Source organism: Mustelus asterias, chromosome 10 (genome assembly GCF_964213995.1).
Source record: "Mustelus asterias chromosome 10, sMusAst1.hap1.1, whole genome shotgun sequence".
NCBI lineage: Eukaryota > Metazoa > Chordata > Chondrichthyes > Carcharhiniformes > Triakidae > Mustelus > Mustelus asterias.
This window is the reverse complement of record NC_135810.1, coordinates 77,755,706-77,772,948: the sequence shown is the minus strand read 5'-3', so window position 1 is coordinate 77,772,948 and position 17,243 is coordinate 77,755,706. Positions and strand designations below refer to the sequence as shown.

The 17,243-nt window shown below is 42.7% G+C and overlaps 1 protein-coding gene across 1 annotated transcript in view; it reads right to left on the bottom strand.

The window, feature by feature from the left end:
• tmtops2b (teleost multiple tissue opsin 2b) overlaps positions 1 to 16,673 on the bottom strand; it is a 29,448-nt gene extending 12,775 nt beyond the window's left edge. The window contains exons 1-2 of the mRNA XM_078221444.1: positions 16,388 to 16,673; positions 2,733 to 3,058 (exon numbers count right to left, since the gene is read on the bottom strand). Of these exons, the coding sequence (XP_078077570.1) occupies positions 2,733 to 3,058; positions 16,388 to 16,607 (546 nt within the window). The 5' untranslated portion in view covers positions 16,608 to 16,673. The remainder of the gene's footprint in view (positions 1 to 2,732; positions 3,059 to 16,387) is intronic.
• Between the last annotated feature and the right edge of the window lie 570 nt (positions 16,674 to 17,243).

Below are 17,243 nucleotides of genomic sequence, written 5' to 3'. Positions count from 1 at the left end.
TCACTCACTTACACTCTGACACAATGGCCATATCCCCACAGGAGCCTCTCCCAACTCCGCAAGACAGATGGGTATCTACCTTGGATAGTCTTAGTGGCCCACAGAGCCTCCTCAAGGGTGAGGACTGAGGGCACAAATGTCCATTGATTTGCCTTCTTTGCTGACATCCCAAGGGGGCTGAAACGCTGCCACAGCACCTCTTGTTTCAGACAGAGCCCAGCACAGAACAACCCCCACACCCATGATGCCTCCAAGGGACTCCTCCACATACCCTGCCCAAATAAGCACCCCACCCACATGAGATTTTCACCCCCCCACCCCCAACCTGACCCCTCAAATCAACCGGACCAAACAACCATCCCCCGACTCAACCCAACCTCCATCTCAATGACATGACCCTCCTGACCCAATCTGACCCCCACTCCCTCAATACGACCCACCCCCTCCCTTCCCCCCCAATGTCTGACCCCTTAATGTCCAACTCCCCCACCCACCCCAATTGACTGACTCCCCACTGATGTCTAAACCCCCACCCCACACATCTCATTCACTCACCTGAAACATTTACCTTCACCCTGAGCTGTTATTTTCAATAGGACATTTAAACTCAACTGTTTTACGGCAGCTAGTGCTGTAAAAAAGGTGTGTCCTCTTTCGATTTGCTTTTTCTGCACTTTGACGCTGGAGCCAGGAATGTGCTGTGCTACTTGAATCTCATCCGGCCTGAGTCAGGGAGATCGAGTGAGACAGGTGCTTAAGAATTTCAGAGTCAAATGCCTTGACTGTCCATTGTCTCACTAACAGAAATTCAAACTGAATTATTTACTTTAAAATGTGGTTAAAGAATAAAGTCCTTAGGCCAATACGAAACCCTACAAATTAGTAGAATTATCAAAATCCTACAGTTAGGGGCTCATTCTTCTGTGCATCTTCCACTCAAGGCACAGTGGTGATTATCTGAAGGGTTGGCTGGTCTGATCAAAGAGGAGCTTCTGCCGCTTGCAAAGAAATTGGACAAACCAACTCTGTGAAGAGTGAAGACAATTCAGAGCTGAAGTCCCAGTTGAGAATCTAACTTTATTGGTGGGCCTTGCAGGAACTTGTAATTCTGTATAGCTGACAACAGAGGCTGGCCAGAATTCTCCCAAAAAAAACTAAATGCTGAACACAGCGAAAAAATGGGAGATTTTCCTGCCCGTGTTTTGGGCATACTTAGTTTAATGAATCTCCGGCTCTCTGTGCTTCAGAGAGATTCATGTCGGAAGGTGGTTGTGCAGGGGTGGGGGGGATGCTCACTGCCCCTCCCCCATCACCGGCTTCCTGATCACTGGCTTCCCCATTGTTATCCCTTATCCTCCCGCCCCAATGGCCGGCCTCCCTGACACCCTCCCACGCCCCCAGCCGATCACTGGCCTGCCCAATACCCCCCCGAGCCAGCCTCAACCGCCAGCCCCCCCATAGCCAGCCCCGATCTCCCCCCATCCCACCATGGCCAGCCCCAACCCCCATGTGCAGCCCTGACCCCGCCGCCATGGCCAGCCCTGATCGCCTCCACCCTCCCTCTCCCACCGATCCCATTGCAGAGTGCACAGCTGGCCATCGCTCACCACCACCAATCGGTCCCCCAATAAGCCCCACTTGAGCAGCGCAGCGGGCTGGGAGAATCTCCGCCATTGTCTTGACGTCTTCTGTGTTTTAAGAAGGTTAAGAGCAACAAAAGCAGCTCTGCTCAAGAGAGGAAATGACTTTGAATAAGGACTTCATGGTTTCAGTTAGTATGATTACGTGATATTCCTTCTGTTTTTCAGTGGCCTTGTACAAATTGATCGACAGCCTGTCTCTATGCTCCATATATTTGCTTTCTTTTTATGTTTAAGTGTAGGAAAGTAGAATGTTTTCAACATAAAATACCGTTCTCCTCTATCTTAAATGCAAAAATAATCACTTTAAAAACACCTACCTTGCAGATGTTTCAATCTTTGCTCCTGGAGAGATTCCCTGGCTCTTTCTTTCTTACATCTGTTGCTTGCTTGTGGGCAAGTGATGGGGCAGTAAAAGGACTTCCGATTGCAAGATCAACCCAAAATGTTGCACCAAATGTAACCTTCTTAAAACAGTGCCACTCATTCTGGTATCTGCCCAACATATAAATAGAGAAGGTCTTGCCCAAACACAACTTTTAAGAATCCTGCCACTATAAAAGTGTTAACGTGATCATCAGGTTGGAGGTGAAAACTGTGTACAGTATTGCAAGTGTAATATAACGAGGATTCAATGTACATTTAACAATGCTTCCCTGCTTTGTATTGTATTCTTCTAGAAAAGTACACTTTGAGGCTTTATCAACTTTTCTTGGTATTTTAAATAAGTTATGCTCCCTATGATCCTTCAGCCCGGTCAGTTTCTTACTTTCCAAGGAGTAAATGGCCTCCTTATTGATAGCAAAACGAACCATTTCTCGGTCTCTGGAAGGAGTTATTTTAGCTGCTGCAAGACCTGAAGACCAGTTCCAACAAAATTAGATCCTTGCAAGACGTCTTAGACAATCTAGACAAATCACACATTAGCAAATAATTGCTGTCGACAGCTCACAAGTCCAGAATTTAACTCCATTTATTTTATGCTGGAGACTTTTTTGTTCTTTTCTTTTTCCCTAACAGGTTAGACCGGAAATCTGATTGCACAGACAAGTGGATTAGTTATTTTATCCTGCATATCAACAGTTTACTCACCTGCCTTATTTCATAAAGGATCCGTCCATAGCAGTAGATCATAATCAGGATGGGTAGAATCAGGCAGAAGACGAAGAGGCAGATGACATAAGACATCCCATTCCTGGTTTGGGCTTTCCAGTGAACTGAGCAAGTGATTCCTGTCCCCTCAGGGCCATATGTACTCCAGCCAAAGAGAGGGGGCACAGTCCAAAGAAATGCGTACAACCAGGTGAAGCCAACTGCCAACCATGCCCTCCGATAATTGGAGTAACGCTGGAAACACTTTGTCACTGAACAGCTCCGGTCATAGGAAAGGAAGCACAGTGACATGATGGAGACTATGCCTGGAAAAAGAAAATCCATTGTCACAAGAGTATAAATAGCAGTAGCATTGTCCATAATGAATCAGAAGGCACATTGTTTCGTAACAGCAAGGTTCTATCGACAGTCTGAAAGATAAAGTAAGATTCCAAAGTTACTGCAGGAGGAAAAATTAACACTTGCAGGAAATTATACACAAGCTTTTTAATGTGTTAAAGATATGAAGCGCAGAGTTCTTTAAAATCACAAATTGGATGAAAATAATCAATAAATGCATATGAGAGAAAAACGTATTCTTGGTCAAAGAGGGCACAGGAGAAGGCCATTTGGCCCATTGAGTCTAGTCTTGTTCACTGTACAGCAATCCAGGCAGCCTATTCCTCTAATCTGCCTTGTAACCCTATTGTTTAATTCCCTCAATTGCCTGTTCAATTTCCACTTGAAATTATAATACTCTCCACTTCTATCACCTTGTCAAGGTAATTGCTAGTCACTGCATAACGATATTTTTCCTCACACCTCTTGCCAAAAACTTTGGGCAGGGTCATTCCAGCCCCTCCATCATCAGGATTGGAAGTTTCCACCTAAAGTCAACAGACATTTGATTACTGTTTTAAAGATATTATTTCATATTTTATTCAACTTTAAGAGTTCTCCAGAACTCCTGAAAGTGTAGTTCAATGGAATACATATATATTTTCTAGTGAAAGGAAAGTATAGATGGAATGAATGAGGTGACAGCTTCCTCTTGGAGATGTTTGTGTCTTTGCCGATAAGCCTTTTTAAGAGGGCTGAATTCGATAATCTGGCCACCACCTGAGATATTGGAACTGTACAGGCGGAAATAAGCAAAGATCTTGAGATAGAGATCCACCTTAACTTTTGACAATCAATAGGGAGATATATGAAGATAGCCTACGAATGTGAGGCTCCAACAGAGGATTAAAGAAGAAACTGGAACATTAACGCGAGAGTGAAGAAGTGGTTTGTAACTTGTGGATGAATTAACATACAGGAGGAGTACACAGTGAAGATGCACTGAAGAACAGAACTTTTTATTAGAGGTTTACAGCATGGAAACAGACCCTTTAGCCCAACTTGTCCCTGCCACCCAGTTTTCACGACTAAACTAGTCCCAATTGCCTGCATTTGGCCCATATCCCTCTATACCAATCTTCTCCATGTAACTGTCAAAATGCTTTTTAAAAGACAAAATTGTATTGGCCTCGTTTAAGACTTACCTGGATAGTCACATGAGCAGTCTGGGAATGGAGGGATACAAACGAATGGTCTAGTTGGACCAAGGAGCGGCACAGGCTTGGAGGGCCGAAGGGCCTGTTTCCTGTGCTGTACTGTTCTTTGTTCTTTGTTCTCTACTACTACCTCTGGCTGCTCGTTCCAGACACTCACCACCCTCTGAGTGAAAGATTCGCCCCTCTGGACCCTTTTGTATCTCTTCCCCTCTCACCTTAAACCTATGCCATCTAGTTTTAGATTCCCCTACCTTTGGGAAAAGATGTTGACTATTCAGCTAATCTATGCCACTCATTATTTTATAGACCTCTATAAAATCACCTCTAAGCTTCCTACGCTCCAGGGAAAAAAATCCCTGTCTATCCAGCCTCTCCTTATAACTCAAACCATCAAGTCCCGGTAGCATCCTAGTAAATCTTTTCTGCACTCTTTCTAATTTCATAATATCCTTTCTATAATAAGGTGACCAGAACTGTGCACAGTATTCCAAGTGTGGCCTTACTAATGTCTTGTACAACTTCAACAAGACGCCCCAACTCCTCTATTCGATGTTCTGACCAATGAAACCAAGCATGCCGAATGCCTTTTTCACTACCCTGTCCACCTGTGACTCCACTTTCAAGAAGCTATGAACCTGTACTCCTAGATCTCTTTGTTCCAGAACTCTCCCCAATTCCCCACCATTAACTGAGTAGGACCTGCCCCGATTCGATCGACCAAAATGCATCATCTCACATTTATCTAAATTCAACTCCATCTGCCATTCATCGGCCCACTGTCCCAATTGATCAGGATCCCATTGCAATCCTAGATAACCTTCTTCACTGTCCACTATGCCACCAATCTTAGTGTCATCTGAAAACTTACTAACCATGCTTCCTGAATTCTTATCCAAATCATTAATATAAATAACAAATAACAGTGAACCCAGCACCGATTCCTGAGGCACTCCACTGGTCACAGGCCTCCAGTTTGAAAAACAACCCTCTACAACCCTCCAACTTCCGTCGTCAAGCCAATTTTGTATCCAATTGGCTACTTCACCCTGGATCCCGTGAGATATAACCTTATGCAACAACCGGACATACTCTCTTCCACCTTTTTCCATTGGGAAAAAGATGCAAAAGTCTAAGGTCATGTACCAACCAACTCAAGAACAGCTTCTTCCCTGCTGCCATCAGACTTTTGAATGGTCCTACCTCGCATTAAGTTGATCTTTCTCTACACCCTAGCTATGACTGTAACACTACATTCTGCACTCTCTCATTACCTTCTCTATGAACGGTATGCTTTGTCTGTGTAGTGCGCAAGAAGCAATACTTTTCATTGTATACTAATAAATGTGATAATAAATCAAAAATCAAAAAAATCAAAATCAAACCTACCATGCGGTAATCCATGTAGACAAGGTCTACTGCACTGCCTTCATCTACCTTCTTGGTTGCCACTTCAAAATACTCAAATCAAATTTGTGAGACATGACTTTCCACTCTTAAAACCATGCTGACTGTTCCTAATCAGTCCTTGCCTCTCTAAATGCCTGTAGATCCTGTCTCTCAGAATACCTTCTAACAACTTACCCACTATAGACATTAGGCACTCCGGTCTGTAGTTCTCAGACTTTTCCCTGCAACCCTTCTTAAACAAAGGCACAGCATTTGCCACCCTCCAATCTTCAGGCACCTCCCCTGTAGCCTCACCTCTTGCTGAGCTACTTGACAAAAAGCGTGACATGAAATGGTTAATATGGCCCGAAGAGTAAGAAAGTATTTTTAAAATAATCGGACACTGACACATACTCAATAGAGAAACTGAGTTTAAGACCAAATTAAAGTAAAAGTAATAGACATTGAGAAAAATAAAGGTTTGGGAGAAATAAAAATTAACTATAAGATGGATACAGGTGAAGAGAGAGCTTGAGAATCTTTTAAGTCTATGTAATCAGACTGCAATTATATGTTATCGCTGCTTTTATTTGCAATTATACTGCTTCAATCATATCTAAAAATTAGTTGTGAGGGATTTATAGGGAATGGAAGTTGGCTATCTTGGGCTAGGCCAAGGCCAAAAGGGGCGAACACAAGAGCAAATGAATAGGTTTAGTAAAAAGGGAAATAGATCCAACAGCCCTGCATTAGAGTAAAAACACATGCTAGTCAAATGCTCAAGGACTTGAGATGAGCAGATCTCAGCAGCAAGGTAGTTTACTTTTTTGGAACAGTTTTCTAGCTAGAAGAATACAAAATGCTTTTGGGTGAAGGTATAATAATAAACCTACTTAGGCAAGACCAGAATTTTAAAACAATGTTCTGTGTACTGACTAACGGATTAAGCTGTATCTGTGAATTGGGAGTGAGAGTGGTAGTAGAATGCTCTCCATGTTACAACTGTATTATTGCCTGTATTATTGCCTGTATTAGAGTAAGATGCTTCTCCAAACGTTTTCCTGGGGTAGTTCCCTCCATGTTTGCATCATGAATAAACTACTGTAACCTGTACCTGGGTCTCGTAAGCATTCCTTTATCACACTGGAGAGGCGGAGGAAAGGGAGGAGTGCTTTCAACTTTATCAACTATTCTGGTTTTGGAGAAAACAACAACTGCTCATTGATGGCTGATTTGTGTCTCAGGTTGTTTGATTCCAGTTAAACCCAAGGAGTGATATGCTTCAGGGAAGGCGACCACTTTGTGGCTGAAGTAACTTCCTCAAAGTCCTGCCGCAAGTTTTAACTCCTCACTTAGTCTTGTACTTACTAACTGTAAATCAGTATCTTGTCCCAATCTTTGTTGTAACAGCAGTCTATTTTTCTTAGCACCACGCAGCCTATCATGTGCCTACTGTTGCCAACATAATTGATTGTTCAGGACAGATGTGTTCTCCCCTCAGCAATCAGTTCCATTCTGCAGTTTACCCACCAGTTCCCTCAAGTCTTTGCATTTTTTACTCAGTTGTAAGGTCCTTTCTGAGTCTGTTTAAAAAAGGATACACTCGTAATCTCTGTCACATTCTGCTACAGCTCCCAGGGCATCGTTTGCTCTTGTCTCCATTGTCAAACTGTCTATCAGTCACATTCTAGCATATGCCAAAGCCAATGCTATCTTTGTTTTTACTACTCTACAATCTGAGTGTTGTTCTGCTATAAACCTTGTGATGGAGCCCTCAGCTCCCCAATGGTACTATCTTCCTCTTTTCCTGATGACATTCTATCATTGTTTGTCTCTGCGCAGTTTGTTTTCGAACCTGCATAATTCTTATCAACTGGTTTACATGCAGTATCTTTTTAGGGGTGTGGCCTCCCAGCGCAGCTTCGATTACTGTCTTTCCCAACTGTAACCCACCAGCATGGCTCTGCCTCCTCAACTTCACACGGAAGGGGTCGGGCTTACCTACATGGCTTCGGCACCGCTAGCCCATCAGCACAGCTCTGCCTCCTACCCTTGCACCTCCTGTCCTGAGTTCTCCTTTCATATTATTTTGTTACTTGGCCAGAACACCCTCAAGCAGGTTTGCTACATTAACAGGGTGGTAAATAAAATATACTCACCTTGTTTGCAGAGCCATTCCGATGGCCCGATATGAGTATCCTGCAGACTATGCCAACTTGTTGTGGTGGACTTCTTCCCACTAACCACAGGAGTCCCAGGGACAGGTTACAATAGTTTATTCATGATTCAAGCATGGCGGGAACTACCCCAGAGAAACCTCTGGTGAAGCACCTTCCTCTAATACAGGTCTTACAGCTGTAACACAGCTGTAAAAGGGAAAGCATTCTAATATCATTCTCCCTCCCAAGTCATAGATACAGACTGCTTATTCAGTTAGTCAGCACACAGAACATTGTTTTAAAATTCTTCTCTTGTTTAAATAGGTTTATTATTAAACCCTCACCCAAAAATGTTTTGTATTCTTCTAGCTAGAAAGCTGTCTGTTCTTCTAAAAAGTAAACAACCTTGCTCTCAAGTTCAGCTGATCTGAAGTCCTTGAGGTATAGCATTTGACTAACATGTGCTTTTACTCTATTGGAGGGGTGTTAGATTTATTCCTCTTTTCATGCACTAGGACACCCAGATGCCTCGAGAGCTCTCCAGCGTCTCAACATTTTATTAATATGGATCTTTACTTGCCCCAGCATTTTGACCCAGCAACAGAGAAGGAATAGTGATATAATTCCAAGTCAGAATGGTGTGTAGCTTGGGGGAACTTGCAGGTGATGGTGTTCACATGCATCTGCTGTCCTTGTCCTCCTGCATGGTAGAGGTGCTGAAATTAGAAGGTGTTGTCAAAGTAGCCTTGTGAGTTGCTGCAGTGCATCTTGTAGATGGTACATCCTGCTGGCACTGTACATCAGTGTTGGTGAAAGTGAATGCTTAAGGTGGTAGATGTGGTGCTACTCAAATGGGGTGTTTTGTCTTGGATGGTGTTGAGCTTCTTGAATGTTGTTGAACTTGCACTCATCCGGGCAATGAAGAGTATTCCATCACACCCCTGACTTGTGCCTTGCAGATAGTGGACACACATTGGAGAGTCTGGAGGTGAGTTACTTGCTGCAGTATTTCCAGCCTCTGACCTGGTATTGTAGCTACAGTATTCATTGTATTTATATGTCTGCTCCAGTTAAGTGTCTGGTCAAAGGAGGAGACAAACTAAACATTTCTGAGGCTCAATGAATGAATAAAGACATAAGCAAATAATTCAGGAGCTCGGAAAGAGGATTATATGAAGTACATTGTATGAAGGCAAAAAGGAACAATGAAATTAAATTATCAAGAAATGCATGATAAAATATTTTGCAGGCACAGCAATAAAAATGAATGCAATGATGTGACTAGAAGCATTAAGGGATATTCAGGGTAATACCACAAGTAACAATTGAGAGTTGGCAGAAATGTTGAATAATTAATTTCCTTTGATATTTGCCAGAGAGATAGAACAATTAGGCATGATATTGAAATGTGAGATGAGCAATCAGCATTAAAATGATCGAAATATTGAACAACGTAAACAAACTCAAAGAGGATATAGGTCGTGTCCACATTTTTATTGGAACCTAGGAAAGAGACAGTAGAGATATATATCTAAGAATTTGTTAGAGAAAGGCGTAGTGCCAGATGCCAGATAAATTACTAATGTAATTTTTCTCTTTAAGAACTGGGGCAAAAATGCTTAGGTAATTCTAGTTCAGTAGGCTTAATATCAATAGGAGGAAAAGTAATGAAATCCCTACTAAAGGAGAAAATAGAAGCATATCTAGAAATCAGGAACAAATCAGCATGGATTTTAAATGGGAAAATCTTGCCTGACTATGAACTTGGTGACATTTTTGAGAAGGTGACAGAAAAAATAGACAATGGTGATGCAGTCAATATAATTCATCTGGACTTTCCAAAGGCTTTTGATAAAGTGCCCTAGAATAGAATAATGAATAAAGTCAGAGAATGTGGAGTCGGGGACAAGTGGCAGAATGGATTGCTAGCTGCGTTCAAGACTGAAAGCAGAAAGTGAGAGCTATAGATGCTTATTCACAATGGCTGAAAGTGGGAAGGTAGTGTTCCACAAGGATCAATGCAGAGACCATCATTGTCCGCAATTTACATTAACAATTTGAATCATAAACACAATTTCTAAATTTGTGGACGCCATTAAATTGGGGCAGATAGTCAATACTGAAGAGAATTGCAACAAACTACAGGAGAACATTAATTAACTTGCAGAATGGGCAAAAGCTTGACAAATTAAGTTCAACACAAATAAATGTAAGGCAGCACATTTTGTTAGGAAGAATATGGAGGTCACTTATTTCTTGGACGGTGTAAGTCTAAGTGGGCCACAGGAACGAAGGAATCTCAGACTACAAATACAACAATCACTTAAAGTTGTACCACAAGGCTATATTTAAAAAATCTAACCAAGCTCCAGGCACTGTTTCTCGAGGGTTGGAAAGTAGAGAAGTTATGTTAAATAGGGAAGGACAAAGTAGCGGAGATGTTGGCAGCCTTAAAAGTGGATAAATCTCCAGGTCCAGATAAATTGTGCCCGAGGCTGCTGTGGGAGGCAAGGGAGGAGATTGCAGAGGCTCTGACCCAAATTTTCAATTCCTCTCTGGCCACGGGGCAGATGCGAGATGACTGGAGAACAGCTACTGTGGTTCTGCTGTTTAAGGGCTGTAGAGATAAACCAGGGAACTATAGACCAGTGAGTCTCAGTGGTAGGGAAACTATTAGAGAAACTTCTGAAGGAGGACATCTATGTCCACTTGGAGAGGCAAAGCTTGATCAGGGATAGTCAGCATGGCTTTGACAGAGAGAGGCCAAGCTTAACAAATTTGATTGAATTTTTTGAGGAGGTGACCAGGTGTGTAGGCAAGGGTAGTGCAGTCAGTGCAGTTTATATGGATTATAGCAAAGCCTTTGACAAGGTCTCACATGGGAGATTTGTAAAGAAGGTAAATTAACATGGGATACAGGGTAACTTGATAAAGGGGATTTAAAATTGGCTCAGTTGTAGGAGGCATAGGGTGATGACAGAAAGCTGCTTTAGTGACTGGAAGCCAGCGTCCAGTGGCACACCACTAGGATTTGTGTTGGGCCCCCTATTATTCAAAATTTATATAAATGACATTGATGAATATGTGGGGGGTAGGATTAGTAAGTTTGAGAATGACACAAAGATTGGATGGGTGGTTAACAGTCAGGCGAGTGTCTTAGGCTACAAGAAGATATAGACGGAATGGTCAAATGGGCAGATAAGTGGCAGATGGAATTTAACCGTGAAAAGTGTGAAGTGATACTCTTTGGAAGGATAAATTTGACAAGAAAGTATTCAATGAATGGTAGAACACTAGGAAGTTCTGTGGAACAAAGGGACTTTAGCGTGTTTATCCACAGATCTCTGAGAGCGGAAGGGCATGTTATAGGGTGCTTAAAAAGGCATATTGGACACTTGCCTTTATCAATCGAGGCATAGATTACAAAAGCAGGGAAGTCATGTTGGAGTTGTATAAAACTTTGGTGAGGCCATAGCTGGAGTTCTGTGTGCAGTTCTGGTCGCCACATTCTCGGAAGGATGTGATGGCACTGGAGGGGGTGCAAAGGAGATTTCCCAGGATGCTGCCTGGGATGGAACATTTAAGCTGGGAAGGGAGGTTGGATAGGCTTGAGTTGTTTTCATTGGAGCAGAGAAGACTGAGGGGTGACCTGGTCGAGATGTACAAGATTATGAAAGACATGGAGAGAGCGGATAAGGAGTAGTTATTTCCCCTTAGTTGAAGCGTCAGTCACAAGGGGACATAGGTTCAAGATGAGGGGCAGGACATTTAGGGGGAAGGTGAGAAAAAACTTTTTTACCCAGAGGGTAGAATGTGCTGCCTGGGAGGGTGGTGGAGGCGGGTTGCCTCGCGTCCTTTAAAAAGTATCTGGATGAGCACTTGGCACGTCATAACATTCAGATGGGATTAGGTGGGAGTTCAAGTGTTTCTAATGTATTGGGGCGGACTCGATGGGCCAAAAGGCCTCTTCTGTGCTGTATGATTCTATGATTCTAAATCTGTATCAAACTTGGTTAGAGTACCGCATGCAGTTCAGGTGGCCATATTACACTGGAGAGGGTTTGCAAGATTGATTTAATAAATGTGTGGGTGCGCATTTAAGGAAATGATTGAAGGGGCGAATCACTTTTCTCTTGGAAAAAGAAGGCTGAAGGGTGACATAATACAGATCTTTAAAATTATGAAAGGTTTTGATTGGGTGTATATTGAGAGAATGTTTCTTGTTGTGGGGATAGGAATAACTAGAGGTCATCAATATAAGATAGTCACCAAGAAATCCAATAGGGAATTCAGAAGAATCTTCCTTACCCAAAAGGTGGTGAGAATGTGGAACTTGCTACACAGCGAGTGATTCAAGTAAATATTATAGATACAGTCAAGAGAAAGCAAGACAAGTATATGAGGGAGAAAGGAATATAGGGTTACAATGATAGAGTTGGAAGAGGAAAAATGGGAGGAGGCTCAATGCTATCCTACTTGATGGCAACAGTCTGAAATTAAACCAGGCTGTTGGCGACCTTGTTGCAATATTTGATTCTGTGATGGATTTCTAACTCGTATTTGTGCCATCAATAAGATCACTGATTACACATCCATAACTTTGGCCAACTTCAATAAGTCTCAGCTCATAAGTTGCTGAAATGCTTATCCATGCCTTTGTTACCTCAGCCTTGACTAACCCAACACACTTCTGTCAACTCCTACATTGTATCCTCCGTATACTTGAAGTCATCCAAAATCCTGCTGTCCATGTCTTAACTAGCACCAACTCATGTTCCCCTATGACCCTGTACTTCCTCACCTACATTGACTTACCTAAGAGCATAGGAACATAAGAAATAGGAGCAGGAGTAGGCCATCTAGCCCCTCGGGCCTGCCCCGCCATTCTGATAGTGGTTTAGTTCCACTTACCCGCCAGGTCCCCATAACCCTTAATTCCCTTATTGATCAGAAATCTATCTACCTGTGACTTAAACATATTTAACGAGGTAGCCTCCACTGATTCAATGGGCAGAGAATTCCAGAGATTCACTACCCTTTGAGAGAAGAAGTTCCTCCTCAACTCTGTCCTAAACTGACTCCCCCTTATTTTGAGGCTGTGTCCTCTAGTTCTTGTTTCCTTTCTAAGTGGAAAGAATCTCTCTGCCTCTACCCTGTCTAGCCCCTTCATTATCTTATATGTCTCTATAAGATCTCCCCTCAGCCTTCTAAACTCCAACGAGTACAGGCCCAATCTACTCAATCTCTCCTCATAATCTAACCCCCTCATCTCCGGTATCAACCTGGTGAACCTTCCCTGTACTCCCTCCAAGGCCAATATATCCTTTCGCAAATAAGGGGACCAAAATTGCACACAGTACTCTAGTTGCGGCCTCACCAGTACCTTGTACAATTGCTTGACTTCTTGTCAAGAAACATCTTGATTTCAAATTTCCATCTTTATTTTCAAATCCTTCCATGACCTGGGTCTTCCTTATCTCTGTAATCTCCTCCAGCCCCGCAATCCTCCAATCTGTGCTGTTCTAATTCTGGCCCCTTGTGCATGCCCAATTTTAATTCTTGCACCATTGGTGGATTCCCCTTCAATTACTTAGGCCACAAACTCTGGAATACACTCCCAATATATGTCTGCCTCTTACCTCATGTTCCTCCTTAACTGGTTTCTCAAAATGATCTCTCCGACCAGGCCACCACAAAACATTTTGGTCATCTGACACAATGTATCCTTATGTGGTTCAGTGTTATTCTTTGTTTGATAATGCTCCCATGAATGACCTTGGGACATGTAGTTATGTTAAAGGTGCTATATAAATATAAGTTGTCACTTGTATAAGCTTATGAGCTGAGGATGCAGGAATGCTTCAGCGTGATTTGGACAAGCGGTGTGTGTGGGCATATGCATGGCAGATGCAGTATAATGTGAATAAATGTGAGGTTATCCACTTCTTTGGCAATAATAGAAAAACAGATTATTACTTGAATGGGTATAAGTTGAGAGACCTTGGGAGTCCTCATGCATCAGTCACTGAAAGTAAGCTCGCAGGTACAGCAGGCAGTAGAGAAGGCAAATGTTATGTTGGCCTTCATAGCGAGAGGATTTGAGTTTGGGCATAGGGATGTTTTGCTGCAATTTTATAGGGCGTTGGTGAGATCACACCTGGAATATTGTGTGCAGTTTTGGTGTCCTTATCTGAGGAAGGATGTCCCTGCTATAAAGAGAGTGCAGCAAAGGTTTACCAGGCTGATTCCTGGGATGGCAGGACTGTCATATGAGGAGAGACTAAGTCGGTTCGGATTATATTCACTGGAGTTTAGAAGAGTGAGAGGGGACCTCATAGAAACTTACAAAATTCCAACAGGGTTAAACTGGGTAGATTCAGAAAGAATGTTCCCAATGGTGGCGGAGTCCAGAACTAGGGGTCATAGTTTGAGAATAAGGGGTAAACCTTTTAGAAGTGAGGTGACGAGAAATTTCTTCACCCACAAGGTGGTGAAAGTTTGGAATTCACTACCACATCTGATTTCAAGAAGAAATTAGATATAGCTCTTGGGGCTAAAGGGATCAAGAGATATGGGGGAAAGGGGGATCAGGATATTGAATTTGATGATCAGCTTGTGTGTGTCTTTGTCACACCGCTCAAAGGGCTGAATGGCCTACTCCTGCTTCTAGTTTCTATGTATACTCTATGTAATCCTATGCAACCATCAACAGGTTTTGTTGTTACTAGGATTAGAAGGCAGGAAAGCAATGGACATAGAATCATAGAATCATAGAATCCCTACAGTGCAGAAGGAGGTCATTTGGCCCATTGAGTCTTCACTAACTACAATCCCACCCAGGCCCTATTCCCGTAACCCCACATATTTACCCTGCTAATCCCTAACACTAGGATCAATTTAGCATGGCCAATCCACCTAACCCACACACTTTTGGACTATGGGAGAAAACCCAAGGGGAGAATGTGCAAACTCCACACACACAGTGAACCAAGCCAGGAATCATGAATAAGTAATAAAAGAGTAGTTACTGCAGGAAATTGCTGCTGTCTTGTCCTTATGAAGCTTGTACAAAAAACTTTCGTAATTCTTTTAACAACATCTAATGGCTCCCGGGAGTGTTATCTGTTACAATTGAGCCACCAGCTATTTAACTTCCACTGGTAAAATGTGACCTAGGCATTGCAGTTGACCGTGCTAAATTTCCCCTTAGTGTCAGGGGATTAGCAGGGTAAAGACATGGGGTTACTGGGATAGGGCCTGGGTGGGATTGTGGTCAGTGCAGACTCGATGGGCCGAATGGCCTCCTTCTGCACTGTAAGATTAAGCAAGGTGGATATATATTTTCTTTTACTTTTAGTATTAATGTAAGCATCATTGCAGGGAGCCATTCAATCCAATGAGCCGATGCCAGCTCCTTGAATTAGTTATCCCATTCATTCCAATGTCCCACTCTGTGCAATGAATGTTTTTACAGGCAAATATATTTTCAATTTCCTTTTGAAAGCTAATATCAAATCTGTAACACAATCAAGAGCACAATTCTTCAGATCCAAGAATCTGATATTCCTGTATATAAAAGTCACAAACCACAGAGAGTAATATCTACTGTGGGTTATTATTCGTAACACCAGATAAACGAGTATCAATTTACCCCTCAGATACAGATGAACCAAGTTGAGAATCATAGAATCTTACAGTGCAGAAGGAGGCCATTCGGCCCATCGAATCTGCACTGACCACAATTCCACCCAGGCCCTATCCCAGTAACCCCATGTCTTTACCCTGCTAATCCCCTGACACTAAGGGGCAATTTAGCATGGTCAATCCACCTAACTCACACATCTTTGGACTGTGGGAGGAAATCGGAGCACCCGGAGAAAACCCACGCAGACACGGGGACAACATGCAGACTCCACACAGACACCAACCCGAGGCCGAACTTGAACCCGGGTCCCTGGCGCTATGAGGCAGTAGTGCTAACCACTGTGCCACCATGCCATCCAATATGAGAACATTCTCATATCTTATTATTCAGTTTTAATATGTGGTCTTGTATTATAATTTTATCTTACAAAATCACCACTAAATACTGTGTGTCCACAGTGACATACACATCTAAAAAATGGTGGGGAAAAATAAATTTAGCTGTATGGAGTGGAATAGAGTTAGCAATCAGTAATCCAGTAATCTCATTAAAACAATTTCTGAATGTGAGAACGCTACATGAGTCAGTAACCGCCTCAGTTTTCCAACAGCAAATATTGTTGTCAACATTTGAGGAATTCCAAAATTAATTAGTCAATAAAAGGTTTATAAACCAATTTTTTTTTAAATCCAAGCAACAGATGTTAAAATTTATTTAGGATTAAAATTAATTGGAGAATGGTTTGCAGTAAAAACTGATCATTAGTTCCTGAGCAAATTAATTGTATTTTACTGGTTAAAACCTAGCTTGATAATAATGCAACTAAGTAATAGGATTGATTGGTAGCCAAATCGCTGAGGAAAGCGAAACGGGTCGATTGATTTGCTTTTTAACATCTCCAGGACTTACCAAACAGAGAGTTTGCGAATCCATACCATTTACAAGCTTGCTCTCCTGCGAGCCAGCGACCCTGCAAACTGGCAGCAAAACTGAGCGGCGTGCCAAAGACACACACCAGCATGTCGCTCACACTGATGTTCATCAGCAACATGTTGATCGGGCTCCTCAGCACCTTGAACTTGCAGAACATCACCAGCACCAACAGGTTGTTGAGAAATCCCAAGACCATGATGCAGCCGAGACAAACGGCCACCACCGTGAGCACAGGTCGGGACAGCCCAGCTGACAGCGCCTGGGACAAGGCAGGACCAAGAGTGGACTCAGAGCTCCAGTTTACACTCATCGCCGCCTCTTCAACTTGCTGCGAGTCAGCAGCCAACTTCCAGAGAGTCCGACTGATCCTCTGCTGAGTTGGGATCGCTGAGGAGCCCAGAAGATTTCAGTGAAGGTTTTGTTTGGTGCTGATGTTGCTGTCACTGAGATATATACAAGATAACTGGCCAACCGCTGCAGTCCAATGCGGCAATCACCTGTTACTATGGAGATTAAAAGCCCTGGCAGACCTCCAATTCACAGCAAGACAAAATAAAAGTTTCAAACTGCAGGTGTCACCAGCATCCAGTATTTTCTGCAAAATCACTGTAAGGTGAACAGTTTAAGGGGAGACAAGTAGAAGAACACAAATGGAAGCAACTATTTTCATGCATGATTTTTTTTTTCTGGTGGCTGCATATCGAATGAACATTGGAAATTATTTTAAATGTATATTGGGTCCAGCTTTATGTAGAAAGTCCAGGAGTGCAGCTAGTGACTCCTGGTTCTTGGAAGGCCAGTGCCAATCTCCTGGATACCATGTGCTCAGCTA